This window comes from Hippoglossus stenolepis, chromosome 16, assembly GCF_022539355.2.
Source record: "Hippoglossus stenolepis isolate QCI-W04-F060 chromosome 16, HSTE1.2, whole genome shotgun sequence".
NCBI classification, from domain to species: domain Eukaryota; kingdom Metazoa; phylum Chordata; class Actinopteri; order Pleuronectiformes; family Pleuronectidae; genus Hippoglossus; species Hippoglossus stenolepis.
The window spans coordinates 19405063-19422907 of NC_061498.1; the positions used below are offsets into that span (position 1 = coordinate 19405063).

General features: G+C 40.3%; 1 protein-coding gene across 1 annotated transcript; it reads left to right on the forward strand.

Annotated features, from left to right (window-relative positions):
- Positions 1–6205: 6205 nt before the first annotated feature.
- LOC118123866 lies at positions 6206–11700 on the forward strand. Its single transcript, XM_035181510.2, has 5 exons — positions 6206–6541; positions 7359–7460; positions 7873–8049; positions 9851–9976; positions 11457–11700. The coding sequence occupies exons 1-5, from the start codon at positions 6493–6495 to the stop codon at positions 11630–11632; spliced, it is 630 nt and encodes a 209-aa protein (XP_035037401.2). The 5' UTR covers positions 6206–6492; the 3' UTR covers positions 11633–11700.
- Positions 11701–17845: the final 6145 nt, after the last annotated feature.

A 17845-nucleotide genomic window follows, 5' to 3' on the forward strand; every position in this document is an offset into this window, starting at 1 on the left:
CACGAGACTCTTATTTATCACAGGACGCCAGCCAATGGCGGGGCGCGGTGGGCGGCGGCCGGCCAATGGGATTCGAGCACTCCCGTCCGCGCTCGCTGTAGGAAGATAGTAAACAAGAAGTGACCCGGTCACACTGGCTTTTACATAACGTCCATTCTGAGAGATAAACAGCTCAGACAATGACATGTCGCCATGTGTGCTGTCATCACATCGACACCTAACAAGTGGAGAAGCACAAACACTGGAAGTGACTCTGTTGCTACTTACTGCACACACACGACTCACATAACAACAACACTGTGTCCGGTGGCTGAAGGTACTACACAACAGAGCTGTTCATCTGGCTTTCAGCTGTCAAGTAAAAACTACTGGATCAAAAATACACTGAAAAAAGTCTATGTGTAGACGCATTGTTGCACATTTTAAAAATATCTTACTAATGTTATATATACACAATGTTTATTTGTTAAACAGATGTGGATCATTTATGATAGTTTTAAGATTGTCTTTAATGTTTTAATGTTGAGTATATTTAAGTCCCTTATGTTAAACCAACCTGACTTTGTATGTCAATTTATAGTTTTTGATATGTTCAGTATATTTAATTAATTATTGAAAACTACACACAGTGTTGTTCTGTTAAATCTATTAAGGCTTATACACTATTAAAGGTTCAATGTGTACGATTTAGGGGAAAGGGATCTATTGGTAGAAAATGAATATGAAATAGTTTGAGTCATATTTTCACTAGTAATCATCTAAATGGTACAAATTGTTGTTTTATTTACCATAGAATGGGCCCTTTATACTATATATATATTATACGGATGTTTTTTTACAGTAGCCCAAACTGGACAATCTAAACACATTTTGAGTTTGTATGACAACTGAAGGCGACGACAGGTTCTCTGTCATGTTTGGAAGGGGAGGGTGAGGGGTATTCAGCTGCAGCATGCAACTCCACCACTAGATGTCACTCTAGATTTTATGGGCTATTTTGTTCTGGGCTGATTGCAGCACAATGGTGGCAGTGGCAGTTAGGGTTTGGCAACAGGACTCCAACCAGTATATTTTAAATCTATCATTCTTGCTGATTGTGGACCTATGCTGGCGATGTCTGTTCACACAGATCCATGTACTTAGGCTGATTGTTGGGCATCATGCAAACTGGGTCTGGCACAAGGTCAGCAGCCGTACTTGGGTTGAGTTATTTCCTCTGACCTGCAACCTGCGTTCTTAAAATAAATCTACCATCATGATTTTATAGTTCAGCTTTAGTTTACAGTATAAGATGTAACAGGAAGGTACTGATTCAACAGTTTAATGTTTCAAAATCAATATTTATTTTACAACCCTAGAAAATATTGCATATTGGGGGGCATTACCAATATATACCAGGCTAACTGTTAATCACAAATGACCTGGATTTATGTAGCAACCTTTCTAGTCTTAAAGACCACTCAAAGCACTTGAATTGCATTCATCCGTTCACACACATATTTAGCTCTTCTATATACTGCACATTTCTATCCTACATCATTCACACAGAGCCATCAGGGGGAACTTGGGGTTCAGAGTCCTGACCAAAGATGCTGAAATTGTGCATCCTACAGGCAGAAGTCCGACAGTGTCTTTGCTATACCCACGTAGATGTCATTTTCCCATCCAGTGAAAATGTTGATGAATGAACTATCGTGAGGCAGCAGAGAGTGATAGTACAACACAAACTCCCACTAGCAAACGAAACAACAGAATAAAATCATCATCTTTCCGTCACAGTTCTGACAAATCAGAACATAATACGGGGAAGAGCTACTGTGAAGGCTTCTTTCTGATTGTACGGGTTTTTTCTTTTTTCTGGTTACATTCTGATCTTATTGTAGGAGTTAGATTGTATTGGATTTGCTTGTGTTGTTGCATCTTTCCGGACTTAATAGATGAAATCACAAAATGCGGTTTGCTGAAGTTTGAGGAAAATGTTCATACTTAGTCTGCACTACAATGAGAAAAAATGCTTCTTATTCTTAGACTTAGATGAGACTAAAATATCCAGTCCATTAAAAATGGACAAAAAATGAAACATGAGGTCATTTAATCACATTTATCACAGTCTCATTAGTTTATCTAATTAATCTAATAAGGTCATAGCAAGGACGCACTGCCATCAGAAGTGCTTTGGTCTTTTTATTTTTAAATTATTATGTGACCCTGAATCAATTAAACCTCATTTCCTCAAAATCTCAGGTATGTTTTAAAAATAACATGACATGTGTCACCCCATAATAAGCTACAACTATTTTCACAACAGTTATTATACATCTGTTAATAAAATTAAGTTAATGTCACAGGAAGCAAAAGAACATTCACCGCAATCTGAAATATAATCTTTGCTTGTGTCAGTACCGTTTATGTTACACATGTATGATCTCACAGGTTCTAGAGAAGGGTTTCATGTTTGTTTATTTTATTTTTTTATTCTCAGAAATGTGTAGTGATGTGAACAACAGGGTGCTGAGGACATAACGTGTGGACACATATATTATTGTGTGAGTTGGACATATTTTCAAAATTGTAACTGATCTCTTTAGATCAACAGTTGTGTATGAGTCACTTCATGGAACCTGAACTCACCTAGTGGAAAGTGTCTGTGTGGCTGTGTGTGTGGAGTCCCTGGCAGTGATCCAAACTGTAATGCATTCCTCCCCTTGTGACCTTCTTAAGCTTCCACACTGTAAACAGGCTATATTTGGGGATGCTGAAGGGACAGGGGGAGGTTGGCTGTCTGACACAGGAACGAGTCCCAAGTCACAAACAGGCAGATTTATAACATCTACAGTAGCTACAGCTGTGGAGGTATGGTATAACTCAGAGGTGAAAAGTTCCAAATCACCTCAAACCACAAATCACTGAAATTCACTTTCTCTTGTAACCTGGTATCTTCATCAAATATAACAGAACTTTACTTATTTGTCTTATTTGTTTCCCAAATAATAATCATGATGATGAGTCAACCTGTTTTCAGAAAGACAGCAAATATTTATTTAATGGCGATCCACATAAACTGATATTAATTGTATAACGCTGATGTTATCCTGATGATATTTTACACTCAGAGCTGCAATTAGAACGACGCATGCAGTAAACACTTGTGGCAGAGAGCAACAACAGGCCATCAGTCACAGCAGGAGTGTTTCCAGGCACAGACGGCAGATACTCCTCTCCAGGAAGAGCAGGAGTCACAGCAGGAGTGTTTCCGCGCCAAGATAGTTGATCTTCCTCTGAGGCGATGAGGTCAGTCTCAGGTGACAGCTGCAGTGGAGACAGGCAGCATAGCTTCATGTGTTATTTACAGTTGGCGTCAAACCACGGTTTAGAAGGCTGATGTGTTATATTTACTGTTTACTGCCCTCAGCTAAACACACTTCTATTGAAGTTTAAAGGCAGAAGTTGGCATCTGATTTTTTTATGCCTGCAACATTAACTACAGTTATTTTCAATTGGATGCTAACACCCTATCCAAACAAAATCCTTAATATGATCATTCATCTGGATCACTTCAGCAGTTTTTGTGTAATTCTGATGAAAACACAAGTTCCTTGGCAGAGGTACTTATTTATACTAATGTACCTACACATTATATTAACTATAAATAAGTTTGGGTACAGAAGAACTACTACAGGACAACAGGGCTGTCCCAACCCTCGTTGGAGGAAGGAGTTACATTGTTGGTCTCACCTACAGTTCTAAGTTTGATATGGAATATATACACACTGGCACACGTTTTGCTTATTTTGGTTCTGCCCTTCAGCTCATTGGATATGAAGTTATGTTATGAACTTTAAGTGCAGACATTCAACTTTAGATTATTTTTTTAGTTGGCAGCATGGTGATGCAGTGGTTAGAACTGTTGCCTCATGGTAAGAGGTTCCTTAGTCTCAATCCCTCAGTTCAAAAACATGCAGATTAGATTTAGGTTTAATAGAGACTATAATATATGTCTCTGAGCCCTGTGACCCGGGACAAGCGGTATAGATAATGAATGGATGGATGGCACTTGGGTCAAAAATCGTTCTCCTCTCCAATTGGCAGTCTGTCAAATGACTGTGATTACATGGTTCACTTGATACATCTGAAAATAAGTAACACATTTTTCTGATTTAGATTCAATGTAGTGAAATACAGAGCAAAGATGACAGATTTCATGCCTGTGCCTGAATAGACTGTGCACAAGTGTGTACTCTCACTTCAGTGATCTCAACCTCTCAACCTGAAAATGTTGAGGAAACATTGGCTTTCAATGTATATTTAATGTCCGTCAATGTACTATCCTCTTTGCTAAGGTCACTTCTCTGCATCGCTAGACAGCAGCAGGTGTGACTGCTCCTTTGGGGCTTTTTCTGAGATCATGGAACGTCAACTTTTAGAGATACAGCAATGCTGAAAAATGTGTGATTTGGTACGGGATACGACACAATGACGTAGATTAAACTACTCAACAAACAACTGAAGATGTTTGGAGAAGGGACATTGAGCGCTCACAACAAGACACGTCTCCTTTTCTTCCTACTGTTCTGCTGAAATAATACAAGGGCTAACTTGAACATTTGAATTCATGGAGCCCCTGAAGTCCCGATAGATGATATTTTTCAATCCTGTTCGCACAAGATAACTTTAGCACACAACTAGTTTACATGAATAAATATATTGTGTGCAAAAGATGATTTAGTAAAAATTTACATGCACCTCTGACAACTTCAGATGGAGAGAACTCAGAGAAGTTTTTTTCACCTTGGAATGTCATTTAATGAAACACATGCGATTGTAATCAGCAGAAATCATTTGCTGCACATACCTTAACTTGCTCCAACAAGGTGATTTTCTTTTGTGAACAAGTTGATATCTTGTGTGTACAAGATAAATAAATATCCCCTGGGGGCCTTAGCGGCTCTGTATTCCCTGGATATATTACACAGAAAATGTGTAAACGTCCCAGAAGCCGCTTTAGTGTGATCATTGCTCTGTTTCTCCCATAGATGGCAGTGTTGTGTTTTACACAGTAACTTCCTAACCTGCTGAGGCTCACCAACTCAGTGTAGATTATTATAGATCAGCAACAATTGTTGATTTTGACTCCAGCAGCATATGTATTGTATCTTCAGGTGCCTGGTATAATAATGGGGCAAAATCTGTGATATTGTTAAACTCGGGTTGTTTCATCCACATTACTTAGAAAGACAAAAATTGAGGGAATCCACACAGATAATAAAAAGTTTATTAATTTTAATAATTCTAATAATAAATATCAAAACTTGAACCAAAAACCCTGCTTGCTGGGAGAAGAGAGAGAGAGGACTGGCATTGGCAGTTGTCATGTGCTGCACCCGGCATTTATTTTACTACATGTCACTAACTTTGTGTTTTTTCCCCTCACATTCTCTCTCTCTCTCTCTCTCTCTCTCTCTCTCTCTCTCTCTCTCTCTGAAGAGCAGCAAAGAACACTCCAATGAGTCACCATCACAACACCTGTTATGTATGACTTTTACAGGATGGCTGGACTCGGTCCTCAGGACCAGGTGGGGAGCTTGGAGTAAAGCTACTGCTCTCTTTCTATTAGAAGGAACCAGTTTATTCAGTCATTTGATTCTGGTGGCTGTTGGGTTTTCCCAGTCCATATCCAATTGGAGGAGGCCAACAAGCTCAAGTGATTATACATTTTTTGTTACATATCATTTGGCCCCAGAACCCCATGGGACCACCCAGCAAGACCGGGAGGATGTGGCTTAGAGAGCAACATGTGGGCTACCTTGCTTTACCTAATTCCACTGTGTGCTGACCAGTTCAGACCAACTTTAAATGTCTGTTTGTGCGAGGTAATTCTGTCAAGCTCAAATGAAAATTTGGCAACAAAGCAGTTCTACACAGGGCCATTTGCTTTTTTCCATGATTTTGAATAAGAACAGGGGTCAGGTGCTCACTATGTGCATTAAGGAAACAGGTAAAAGATGGTTTATCGAGGACTCCTGACTGAAACTCAGATTCATTGTGAGATAATACGCCGATACGGGAACACACAGTCTATGGCATGATGGGTATGTGCAGAGCACAAGTACGACATCCCTGCCGACAGTTCTCCCTCACACAGGTCTTTCTATTTAATATATCTCTAACTTCCATTCATTCAAATGCCTCCACAGTGCTTCAGTAAGAATATCAAGAATAACTTGAGAAATGAATATATCCAGAAACACCATGTCTGTCTATTTACCTTTTTATATACAGCAACCTAACATCTAGTTGAATACTGGAGCTGCCCCTGCACTACGAAGTAGAGTAGCTGGAGCTACGTGAGAGAGAATATCAAAGTAAATGATCAGATAAACAGCAGTTGAACTGGTTCCACAGCTGAACGATTTGTCATCAAGCTATGTTCAGTGACTTTTATATGTGCTTTGGTGGTTTCCACTTCCAAACACCTACCAACCTCCACCAAACATGAAGCTGCTGCTGACTGTCTGTCTGACCTGGGCTCTGCTCTACACAGGCAAGTGGTTTTCTCTGGGCATGTGATTTGTCTCACGCTGTTGTCTGTATCCACACAGAATAATACTTTTGAAGTGTTATAGTGGTAATTTGTTTGCAACAGCCTTTCACTGTTCTCAATCGTGCATCTTTTTTCAACCTGCATCACATGAACTATAAAGGAATTTCACTACCGTCTACTCCAAAAGGCAATAGATTAAACATCTGGGAAAATATGATATACACAGTACTACTTTGCTACAGTAACACTACTGTACTGTACCTCTATCACCTCATGTACCTCGTTTATTATTTGACTCACAAAACTATACAATCAGCATCTTTGATCCTAAATGAATTATTAAGAATTCAAATTGAAATGTTGATGTTTATTTATATTTTCTGTCATTTGAACAAAGTGGAGGGTTTTGGGGGATGTTTTATTTGTTAATGATAATTATTAGCAGCCCTACTACAATTGTCTGCTCGTGACAATTTGAATCAGGTTTAGATCCATATGACTTTTCATGACCAGTTTTAATTTTTGATGATAAGTTGAGGTTTTTTGATGCAGGCCTTTTACAAAGGGTTGTTGTGTTACCCTGTTTGTATGTTGCATGTTTGAAAAGTATCTTACCAGAAGGGTCAATTAATATTTCCTGAGTTTTACATGAAAAGAAAATGACTTGATACATGCAATACAAAGATATGTGCAATAAAAGTGAAAATGAACATGCAATGGAACACATGTTCATGTGTGTGAGATGGTGGAAGCTGAAACGTGTTATTCTCCTTCTGTACTGAAATGAAACAGAAATACTGTTTTCTTTGCATTCCAGCTGAGTCACTGCACTGCCATGTGTGTACAAATGAAATGTGTTCCAACACAACCTCTGTCCAGTGTCCTGCCACGAGGACAATCTGCAAAACTGTCACTTCAGGTGGGTGCCAGTAATCTATAGTACTGTGAGTCCAGTGCTTTTACATGAGCATTGTTAAAGGTGTATAGTCTACCATGTGGCACCACCATGTTTCTCCAATAGCCTACAACAGAAAACCCAAATACTTGCCGAAGGGAAGGGCCTTGCATGTTTTTCTGTGACCCGAGACCCACCCCAGGTGAGTGGTGAGTGGAGAGATAATGAGTTGGCTGCAATCTGTACCCTTATCACAAGATGGCACTAAATCCTACACAACGAGCCTTTAATGAAGTATCAGTCAAACCGAATCAACAATTCAATCTTCTTGTGATGAGATAAAGTAGGTTATTGTTACAAGAGTGACTGAATCAGTTAACCATTAACATTTTGTTTATTTTATTTATTCCCATGTTTTTTATTTCCTTCCCTCCAGTGAAGGGGACCGGTTCATCTGCCACTGTGACAGTGAATAAAAAGTGTTCTTCCCCGCTGTCCTGCTTCACTCCGCCCAGCATTGAGACTGAATGGTCAGTGAACCTCGGTTACGGACGGGAAGCCCACACTCAGATTTGCTGCGTGACCGACAACTGCAACTTCCAGACATTGGCCAGTAAGATTTAATGCAACTTTTACAAATTCTGCAATTCTGTAAAACCTTTATCACTTGCATTTCCAAGCACAGGGCAAGTTCAAATGTGTCACAAACGCACTTATTTTATATCTGTCTGAGATTGAGAGAAGACTGATACCAGTATTGTTGCCTATGGAGCAGGTGACAGGGTGTGGCTAGCCTAGCTTAGCACAAAGACTTTAAGGAGGGGAAAAAGCTATCATGTGTCTCATAAGCCGAAAAATGTTTCGACACACAACTCAAACCCTTGTTTTGTCTACCGTGTTGTTAGGGTTAGTTTTGAGTCTGCCTCCACCTGCTCCCTATTTTGATGCCAAGCTAGGCTTAGAAACTCAGTTGTGTTTAACACACAGACTTGACATGGATATCACAATCATTCTTTCAGTGAGCTTTTAAAGCAACAGCTCAATATTGTTAGGAATGGACTTTCACAAGAGTTAAATGTGAAGATTATGAAGCTGTTATTTATAGCCATTCAGCATAGTTTAGCCTAAAGACTGTAAACAGGGTAAAAGCAACATTTTATTTTTTTTACCTGAGGTGAGCAGAGACATATCCTGCCTCTTATTGGTTTAGTCTAATCTTCCCTAATCCTAACCAATCACCTTTCTTCATGCCTAAAACTAACCCAGGCCAAGGCAGAGGTGGGTCTTCAGGTGGGTCTTAAAGTGGAACAGTTTACCTGCCTCTGTCCAAAGATGACAACATCTACATATCAACTCCTCTAAAGCTCAGTAACTAACACTTTATATTGCATTTGTTTAATCTGTACAAAACTCGATGTGTAAAAACACCTCTCTAGTGTGCTAGACCAGTGTCTTCTTATGTTTATTATTGGTGAGTACTCCAGGAAGTTACTTCTTACTGGAGCTTTACAAGGACCGGAGTCTGGTTTTTATAAAGCTCAACGATGTGGTTAAGGATGTAAAAAAAAACGTTCTTTTTCTGAATATAGGTTTTGATTATTAGCCATAATAATGTAAGTATCCAAGGTAGACTTACCACAAGCGACCATATTGACAAACAATGTTATATGCTCCTGTAAAAGCCCCAAGTCTGTACGATATCAACTGCGTTTGAAGTGTTTTTTTCAAGATGTCAAGAAGAAGGAGTACATTACCCTAAATCTGTAGGTGTGATAGCGACATCGCTGATTGGTGGAAATCACTCTTGCCATGGAAATGTTTACCACCAACTGCGAAATTATGTTGGCTAGGATTGGTTACAATCAGGTATGATTGGATCGTTACTACACTCGGTTGCTATACTATACACTGTATTAAACATTGTATATGTACAAGGTACAAACAACACTATATTGCAACAAATTCAAGAAGAAGCGCTGGAAGTTACGGGAAAGGGATCATTAGCAACGGTTTATGGGAATGTGTAGTTCCTTCAAATAATTTATTTCCATTTTCTAATATGTTTTAATAAAATGTTTTATGGTCAGGATTCATCTGGTCAGCCTGGTTCCAGATTTGCTGAAATGTCAATGGAGAAAATGAAGGAGAATTTAATCAGAACTGGAGCCATTCTGAAAGTGGAAGGTCACTGTTGCGCTCTATTGGCTTTGGACAGAGACAGGTGTCACATACAGTTACACTGCAGAGATGACAATGGAGGTTTTTATCACCAGTGAGGGGAAGTCTAGTGCAGCCACAGTGACGATTCAGTAAAGTCCGTTCAGCTTGGGGTCTGGTTTTCTTACATGTACTAAAGACGTGCACTTTAAACATGTCTGTCTCCACTTTTTTTTCCTCCTCTTACATATTTCCAGCTCCCAGTTCTTTCATGAATGGGAAGGTGTGTCCGGACTGTGCGAGCCCAGCTGACAGCTTGGCGGGGACCTGCAACACAACATTGAACTGTGTGGGAGCTGAAGACAGTTGCTTCAGTGGCAACAGTGAGTTCCTGCAGTAAAATGACGGTACAGTGATGCAGTTGGTAAAGTGGCTACTGATGTCCAAGCTAGAACAGCAAACTTGAGCCTACCGCGATAAAACATGTAATACACAAGCAACTAATATAGCTACCAATTAGAATATTACATTCTATGATTGACCATGATTTCACCATGAACAGTGTATGAGAAATACACACATTCTAATTGGTCACTCAGTTATACAAACACAGGACAATAACTTCCTCTATTTCTGTCTGTCTGTTTTTCACACAGAAAGCAAGGAAATCCATAATAACTACTGAAAATACTATACTCGATAATGACATTTAAATACCACTGCACTGAAAGGAGGCCAAGGTCATAGTCATTCAAACTATTACTTTTCAATTAAAAGTATTAATACTAAGTGTAAAATGAACATTTAAAATAATAATAATAATAATAATGATAATTTACTAATTAAATGTACAACTTGTCTCATAGGACTTAAAAATCCATTGTCCTTAACCCTCAACAAGAGTAAGGAAAAACTACCCAAAAAACTATTAACATGGGAGAATGTGAGTTTCAAAATATAACCAAAAACGAGACAACAAAAGGATTGACAGAAAAGGGATGTGACATATATACGTTTTTGAGGTTTTCACTTGCTCATCAAAGTTCACTAAAGTTGATCTTCACGCGAAGCCACGCTGCAATTTGCCTCGCCACATGAAACAAATGTTGAATCGCCTCCTGGCTAGCATCGGAAGTGAGCGGGAGGAGATGGTTCGAACACTGCTACATATGCGTGCATTTGACCGGGCTGGAACCTGACAGCACTGATTGGTCTGGTTAAGCCTCAATAACCTGGAGGTTCATGTTAGACTTATCTGAAAAAAACTGAAACGAATATAAATCCAACTAAACACTGAATCCAAGCAAAAGTAGATAATTAATAAGCACAAAATGTTTTAAATATCCTAAAAGCATGTTTTCGGAAATCACACACCTCGAAATGACCATGTGCAAATTGCAGAGAGGAAAATTCGAAACAAATCCAGACGCATGGTTTTCGATGCAGAATCTTGCCATGCTGTAATTTCAGTGGTATCTAAATGTGACCAGTAAGTGCACAGTAGTGGTTTAAATGTCTTGATTAGATATTCTGTTGCTTATGTGACTGAAATGACTGTGCCTAATGGCACAACACTTTTAAAATGTCATACCCTTCTTTTCTCTCCACGTTTCTACACTGCGACTTCTGATGAAGGAAGAAATGCGGATAAAAGAGAAAAGTTTAAACTGAATGCTTCTATATCGTTCCAGTGATTATTGTGATGCAATGCAACACTAAACAATGTTAATAGTTACAGGACTGTAGCCCTTTTATCAGCTTGCATGCTGTCATGGTACATTGACATACTTGTTTTGATCACTGCACTTATCATTCATTCTTATATGTGTTTAATTCTTCCTTTTTCATGTCCTTTCTCTGCAGCTACATCAAACATGCTGCTGCTCGGCTGTATAACCAGATACCTCTGCAGCCCAGAGACTGCTATCTTGGCCCTGCTTACTGATTACCCCAGGATCACATGTGGAGCACCGTGGAGCGTCAGCATCAGCGCTATGCTGGTGACCTTTGCTCTTACATTGCATAAAATCCTTGTTTAATTAATACTTGTGCTCACACACACACACACACACTGAAATGCAGAAATAAAACCCATTTTCTTCTGAAACTATTTGTGTCTGCTATGCCTGCACTGAACACAATGGATGACAAAGATATTTATCACAAGACTTATGCATTAACGGAATGTCACAATAGAGAACTGATAACAAAAAACAACACCCACATAGACACAGACAAAACCATGCACACGCACAACAAACACACCCATAAACACACACACAGATATAATCCTAGAGATAAATAGATGTAGATGTTGAATGCACTAAATGTAAGTCGCTTTGGATAAAAGCGTCTGCCAAATGACATGTGATGTAATGTAATAAACCCACAGGTATGAAGGCAAACAATTATGCTGAAGAACAGTAAGAGCATGTGTTGCAGGCCACACACACACGTCTGCGTGACATCTGAGGACATTGCATTGAATTACATTAATATCCTGGAGACTTAACCATAAGGTGTACTTGCCAAACACAAACCATTCTCCTAACCTTAACATGAACCAAACCTACCACTATAGGGCAAATTTACAATATTGTACTGACCTTAAAATCTAATGATTTAATTTACCGTAATGATGGTAAGACAAGTCCCCATAATGTGACTCTGTAAATGGATCTAAGTCCCCACAACATAAGTGATATAGACCACACACATTAAGATATAACTACATACACTCTCTAATCGTCACATCAGAGATAGAGATTAAAACACAGCTTGAGGTAAGTGTCAAGCAGAGTTTCTGTATCTAACATGGCTCACGATTGTTCTGGAGTGTAAACCTCCAACATATAACACTTGTATACTGTGCTACATACTGCACGGATCATTTCAATGTGCAGCTGAGCAGAGCAACTTCTTAGACATTGTCTCAGACATCCCCTGTGCAACAACTCGTGTGAAAATGACCATCCAGGGTACTCTCGGAACTACTACAATAATAACACTGTGCATTATTACCTGCACCAAAGACGTTATGTGTTCATCTGCGTTTGTTTGTCTGTTAGTTAGCAGCATTAAACATGAACTGGGACGGCGGTGCCTGATGGTCGTCCTTCAACCAGAAGGTCGGCAGTTCAATCCCAGTCTTCCCCATCTGCATGCCGAAGTGTCCTTGGGCAAGATGCTGAACCCCCTGATTGCCCCTCATAGGAAAAAAAGTGCTGCCTATAGATGCACTGGCTGCAAACTGTAAACTGTCAAGCGCTTTGAGTGGTCCTCAAGACTAGAAAAGCGCTATATATAAATACAAACCATTTACCATAAACCACTAGAGCTTTTTCTTCAATCTAGCCAATGAATAATTTCTTTACTTGTGTGGGGACCATATCGATCCACAGCTTTTAGAAGCTCGGCTCTAATCAACCCGACATGACAGTACTCACAACATACTGCATTTGTCCAGCCATTTATTCACTATTTATTTTACATGGTGTAACACAGGTGGTTGCTGTGGTGGGTTAACTCAGCACTAAGAACACAACACAGAGCTTTGATCTCAGATTGCTGCACACAGAATACACCACAAAAACTCCACACCACAGTGCGCCTTGCCGTCTGGCTCCCTTGGCGCACGCTTCTTTTCATGCATGTATGTGATCTCTACGATTTATGATCTCTGTTCTGTGTGTTGTGGCTCTCCTCTCCACGTCCAGCCGTGCTGCCACCTTTAAACACTGAGTGATTCACTAACTGCTGCAGGAATCACTCCTTTGGCACGGCTGGGGGTGCTCTCCTGAGCCACCCCCACACCCACCCTCACTCTTTATTTGAAATTTGAACATTCATTCAAACGTGGGGAGGAGAAGTTCACATTCGAACTGTAATGACCGTCTCGAATTCAAAATATTCACTCTACAAGCGCATCAGACCGTCTGAAGTAGTTTGCCTCAAGACCCAGCAGCGGGCGGGCGCTGTCAGCTTGACCTCTTGCATGCCCTCTTGACCTCTCAGTGAAGTAAGCCAGTAATGTTTTGTTGTTCTGCTATGAAAATGGAGGATGCTAGAAAGCAAAGATGCCCTGAGTGGACAATTACGACACCAAAGCATCTGAGAAGCCGTGTCTGGAGGTATTTTGGCTCCTACACTGTAGACAGTAAAGTACAGATCATAGGTTATGTCAGTTTGTCCACTTTGGACTATTTAATCTGTGGGCTCACCTGTTTGCTTTCCACCCAAGTGAGGCAGCAGAGGAGGCACAACTGACAAGCGGAGTAACGTCAAGTGTTCATCCCCAATTGTTTCCCACATAATTTGTTCAATCTATGGTGGTAACGTGGGTGCAAGTGTGCACGCAGGAAGATCACTCAAACGCAGCCGATTCATGTGACAGGTGCACAGACTGAAGAGTGAAAGATAAGTTCTCACATGAGAGAAACAATATTAGCTTGCAAAGACGGATCCTGGTCTGGACTCAGTAGTCTTTGGGCACACTTGAATTGGGCAGGCACAGAGTCTACTGTTCCTGCCACTTGAAGCAGAAGCCAAGCAGCCGAGTTGCATCACATAGAGTGCCCGGGGCAATGTTGTTTAATTTGGGCTGTCATGGATAGAAAATCTGGAAGAAGACAGAAAAGACTGAGCTTGTGAGAGGTAATACTACACAGTAGGTAATCAAGATAAATAGTCAAGAATAAAATAAAGATCTGCCTGGATTGCAAACATTCAGGTTATGTCCTGCCAAAAACCCAACTAAACAAAGCATTTACGAAAGCCTACGAAAGCCATGTTGTTTTTCATTTTTCAGCTCTATCTCTTGGCAAAGATTGAAAAAGTGGCAGCAGTGGACATGCGATACAAATTCCATCGGTCAGAAGGAATTTTATCTGGATCAAAAGTACAGACAACAATGACAGAGTGAATTTCAAAAGGGCTTGTTGACGCAAGATTCTTCTCCTGGTATAACGTCACACATTGACCAGCTGGAGAAACCTCATTTGGTTAAAAATGAGCAAATATTCAAAATCTGAAGGATTACTTTATCACCTGGGAGAATATCAAAACTTAATGAGGTGATATCTCCGATAGCTACCGGGGTCATGTGGTCCGTCTTTAGTGAAAACCTGGTCACGCCAGCTGCAGCTTGATAATTGATGTGCCTCTGTTTGCGTTAAGGTAAAGGTGGTTGAAGCGAAAACAAGTTTAATGTCACTTATTATGGACATTTAATAAAATGAGTAAAAACTATTTTGCTTTCCACACACGTTTTGTTTATGTTTTGCCAGGAAATTACCTCCATACTTAGAACAGTGTTAAAATCTACGGTGGATCTGTGATATAACTGTAAAATTGAGTGTAATGCCGGTTAGTCCTCAGGGTGGCGCCCAGGTACAATATTTACCTCCTCCATGTTCATACAAAAGCCTCTCTTGTAACAGAACCGGTTAGGCCACAGTCTCTGTAAACCACCACATGCTGCTGTCAACAGCATGATCGTCTCCCACACTCACTCAACCAGACAGCAAACCAGATTGAATTTTACACTTAAGGTAAATGACACACATCCATTTGCAGAGAAACAGTCTCAGTGCCTATGCTTTAAAATTAACATATTTACAGTAATTCTCTACTTTTACCAAAACAAATGTTTGGCTACTATACTATTTTGCAAATTAAGGCCCAATCCCATTTCAGCCCTTGGCCCTACCCCTTGTTTTCGAGGGTTATCTTGCCCCTTGAAACGGAGTCACAAGGGGTAGTGGTTGAAATCTCCCCCTACGAATTGGGACAGCCCTTCAAGAAGCCGGTACGTCATCAGTAGTCGCTGCGAAAACCCGACACGTCGTCAGTAGTAGATGCGAAAATACGGGATTATTATGCAAGAAAGGATCGCTAGCATGCTCACGCTAGCGTCCTCGCGATCTTTTTTTTAAGGTTGTTGTAAAAAAAAAGTGACCATAATACATTGAAATGATATTAAACTAATATATTACAATAATTATCGTAGTTTTTAAATCCGTATTAATGAAGAAAATACTACATTTGTGGGTCTCTCTCCCAGTTTGCCGTTTATTCGCAAGGCATTCTGGGTACCTCTCGGTTTGTAGTGATGGTCTGAAAAATGCCCCCCAACAGGTATTGGGACAGCCGTTAAAAACGAAGGGAAGGAAAGGTAAGGGAAGGATTGGGTGTCAAAGTTTGATTTTGATTAAATAATTGTATTAACAAATGTCACACGTTCATCGTTTGTTTAATTTGAGATTTTACCTGCTCGCACGCAAACTGACTGACTGACATAACACAGACCGCACAAAGATCCACAATTTCATGTCAAGAACAAAAAACATCAGTCGTGCAAGCGGTCGGAATTAGACATTAGCGAGGTCAGGGTCGTAACAGAATACCTCACTTCTGACATTAAGACGATAACTCAAACATGATTCCTAACTGGACATGATGTAGCAACAAGCAAGTAGCAAGCAAACATTGAGATTGTTTCAGTGTTGACCATATGACTCCTGTCTTAGCTTCTCCTGCATTGGGCTCATGTAAGATTCAGAATAGAATTCAAGATCCTGCTCCTCACAGACAAAGCCCTTAACAATCAAGCCTCCCATAGTTCTCCTTTTCTCTCTCTCTCTCTCTCTCTCTCTCTCTCTCTCTCTCTCTCTCTCTCTCTCTCTCTCTCTCTGGGGCTGCTATCATTAATAACACTGTTACATCTTTAAACATCACTCTTATTATTTTCATTAGAAAAACCTGTCTGACAGAGCTTAAATATGACTGTTACACAACTGTGTACATGGTCTGGTGATATACAGTGGCCACAAGATGGTGTGTGTAACTCAAACATAAACTGAGGGGAATGTTATGATGCAGAGAAGGAGCTTTAATGAAGGACAACAATGTCTTTTAGGCAGATGGGTGGATGAGGAGGCAAGCAGGAAGAAGTGAGAACAAAGGTAACGGAACAGTAGAGAAACAGACAATCCGACAATGAGCTGGAGAATATGACAATGACAGAATTAGAGCAGTGACCAAAGTGATGATGAAACTGGGACAGGTGACTGCAGACAGTTAACATGTGAGCATGTGGAACTGAAGATAGGGGAAAGAAATCTGCGGACATCTGGTGGACAGAAGGAGGAGACAGGACCTGGGAGCTGTAGACGGGGTCAGTGAGGCTCAGAGGCAGCGGACCACGTGAGCCCACTATATGCATGGAAATTAAAATATTTGATCTGTTATTTGTTTCTAATTATGTGGCACCAGAAGGAAACTCAGGGAATACCAGAGTCAGTAGGAGTTATCCTCTGGGGAACATGAATGGCACACTTTAATTTGTTGAGATATGGACCAAATCTGTGGGCTGAACAGCACCACCATCCTTAATATGTCATAGTGTGTTCCTGAAATATGGTAACGCTAGAGTTGGTCATCCAAGGTAAGATGGCAGGAGCAGGCTACACTTTGAAAAAATGCGACGACCGGCCCACCCTCTCCCATCTGTCCCCTCGTCAAAGCCATGCCCCAAAACACATGAATGTGCACTGCCTGACAACCGCTAGAGGCCGACTGTTACGTTACTCGATCGCTTACTTTCGAATACCGCTCTAGCTTCATCGGTGTATGTCATGGTCAGGGTGTGCACAAGCAGTAAGGTCGGTAAGTGACATACAGGTATGCCAACCAATCATTTCATATATTAAAGTCCTGCGAGCGCCACAGACACCGGCTTTTTTCCTCTAATTATTGATTGCTATCGGGAAGTAAAGAGGATTTCAAAGAATAAGACATTAAGTGCACGTTTCAGAAACAAATTCATAGCTTGAGTCTTTGGCTTCTTTAGTTCTTAGGGCCCAGTCACATGTACGCAAATGTTGCAGTTGGCCTTCCGTTCACAAGAGAAATCGCAGCGTGTCTTTGCATGGAGTTCTACTTCAGTGAACTTTGACCCACGACATTTGCTTCACATTCACATATGCATCCCAGTTGTCTCAGTTTCTCAGTTTGGATGAAACAGGTTACAGATCGATATTTCTGTCCTAGCAAGTATCTGCAAATAAATTTTATCTCTGCAACAAATTGGGTAGTTAAAACGATATTAATAGAAATGATTGAAAAAGTGTCAGCATGCTAATGACCCGATTTTAAAATAGATGTGTGAAAAGGTATATCCTCAGTGATTGTATAATAGCACTCACTGGAGAACAGAACCAATGTGAGCTGCTTTCCTTCTGATGAAAATCCTC

Excerpts from the sequence above, each read along its gene's own strand:
- LOC118123866 (XM_035181510.2), top strand. The coding sequence starts at position 6,493 with ATGAAGCTGCTGCTGACTGTCTGTCTGACCTGGGCTCTGCTCTACACA. Across the intron at positions 6,542-7,358 it reads CTGGGCTCTGCTCTACACAG|CTGAGTCACTGCACTGCCAT; the intron begins GCAAGTGGTTTT and ends TTTGCATTCCAG. Across the intron at positions 7,461-7,872 it reads CTGCAAAACTGTCACTTCAG|TGAAGGGGACCGGTTCATCT; the intron begins GTGGGTGCCAGT and ends CCTTCCCTCCAG.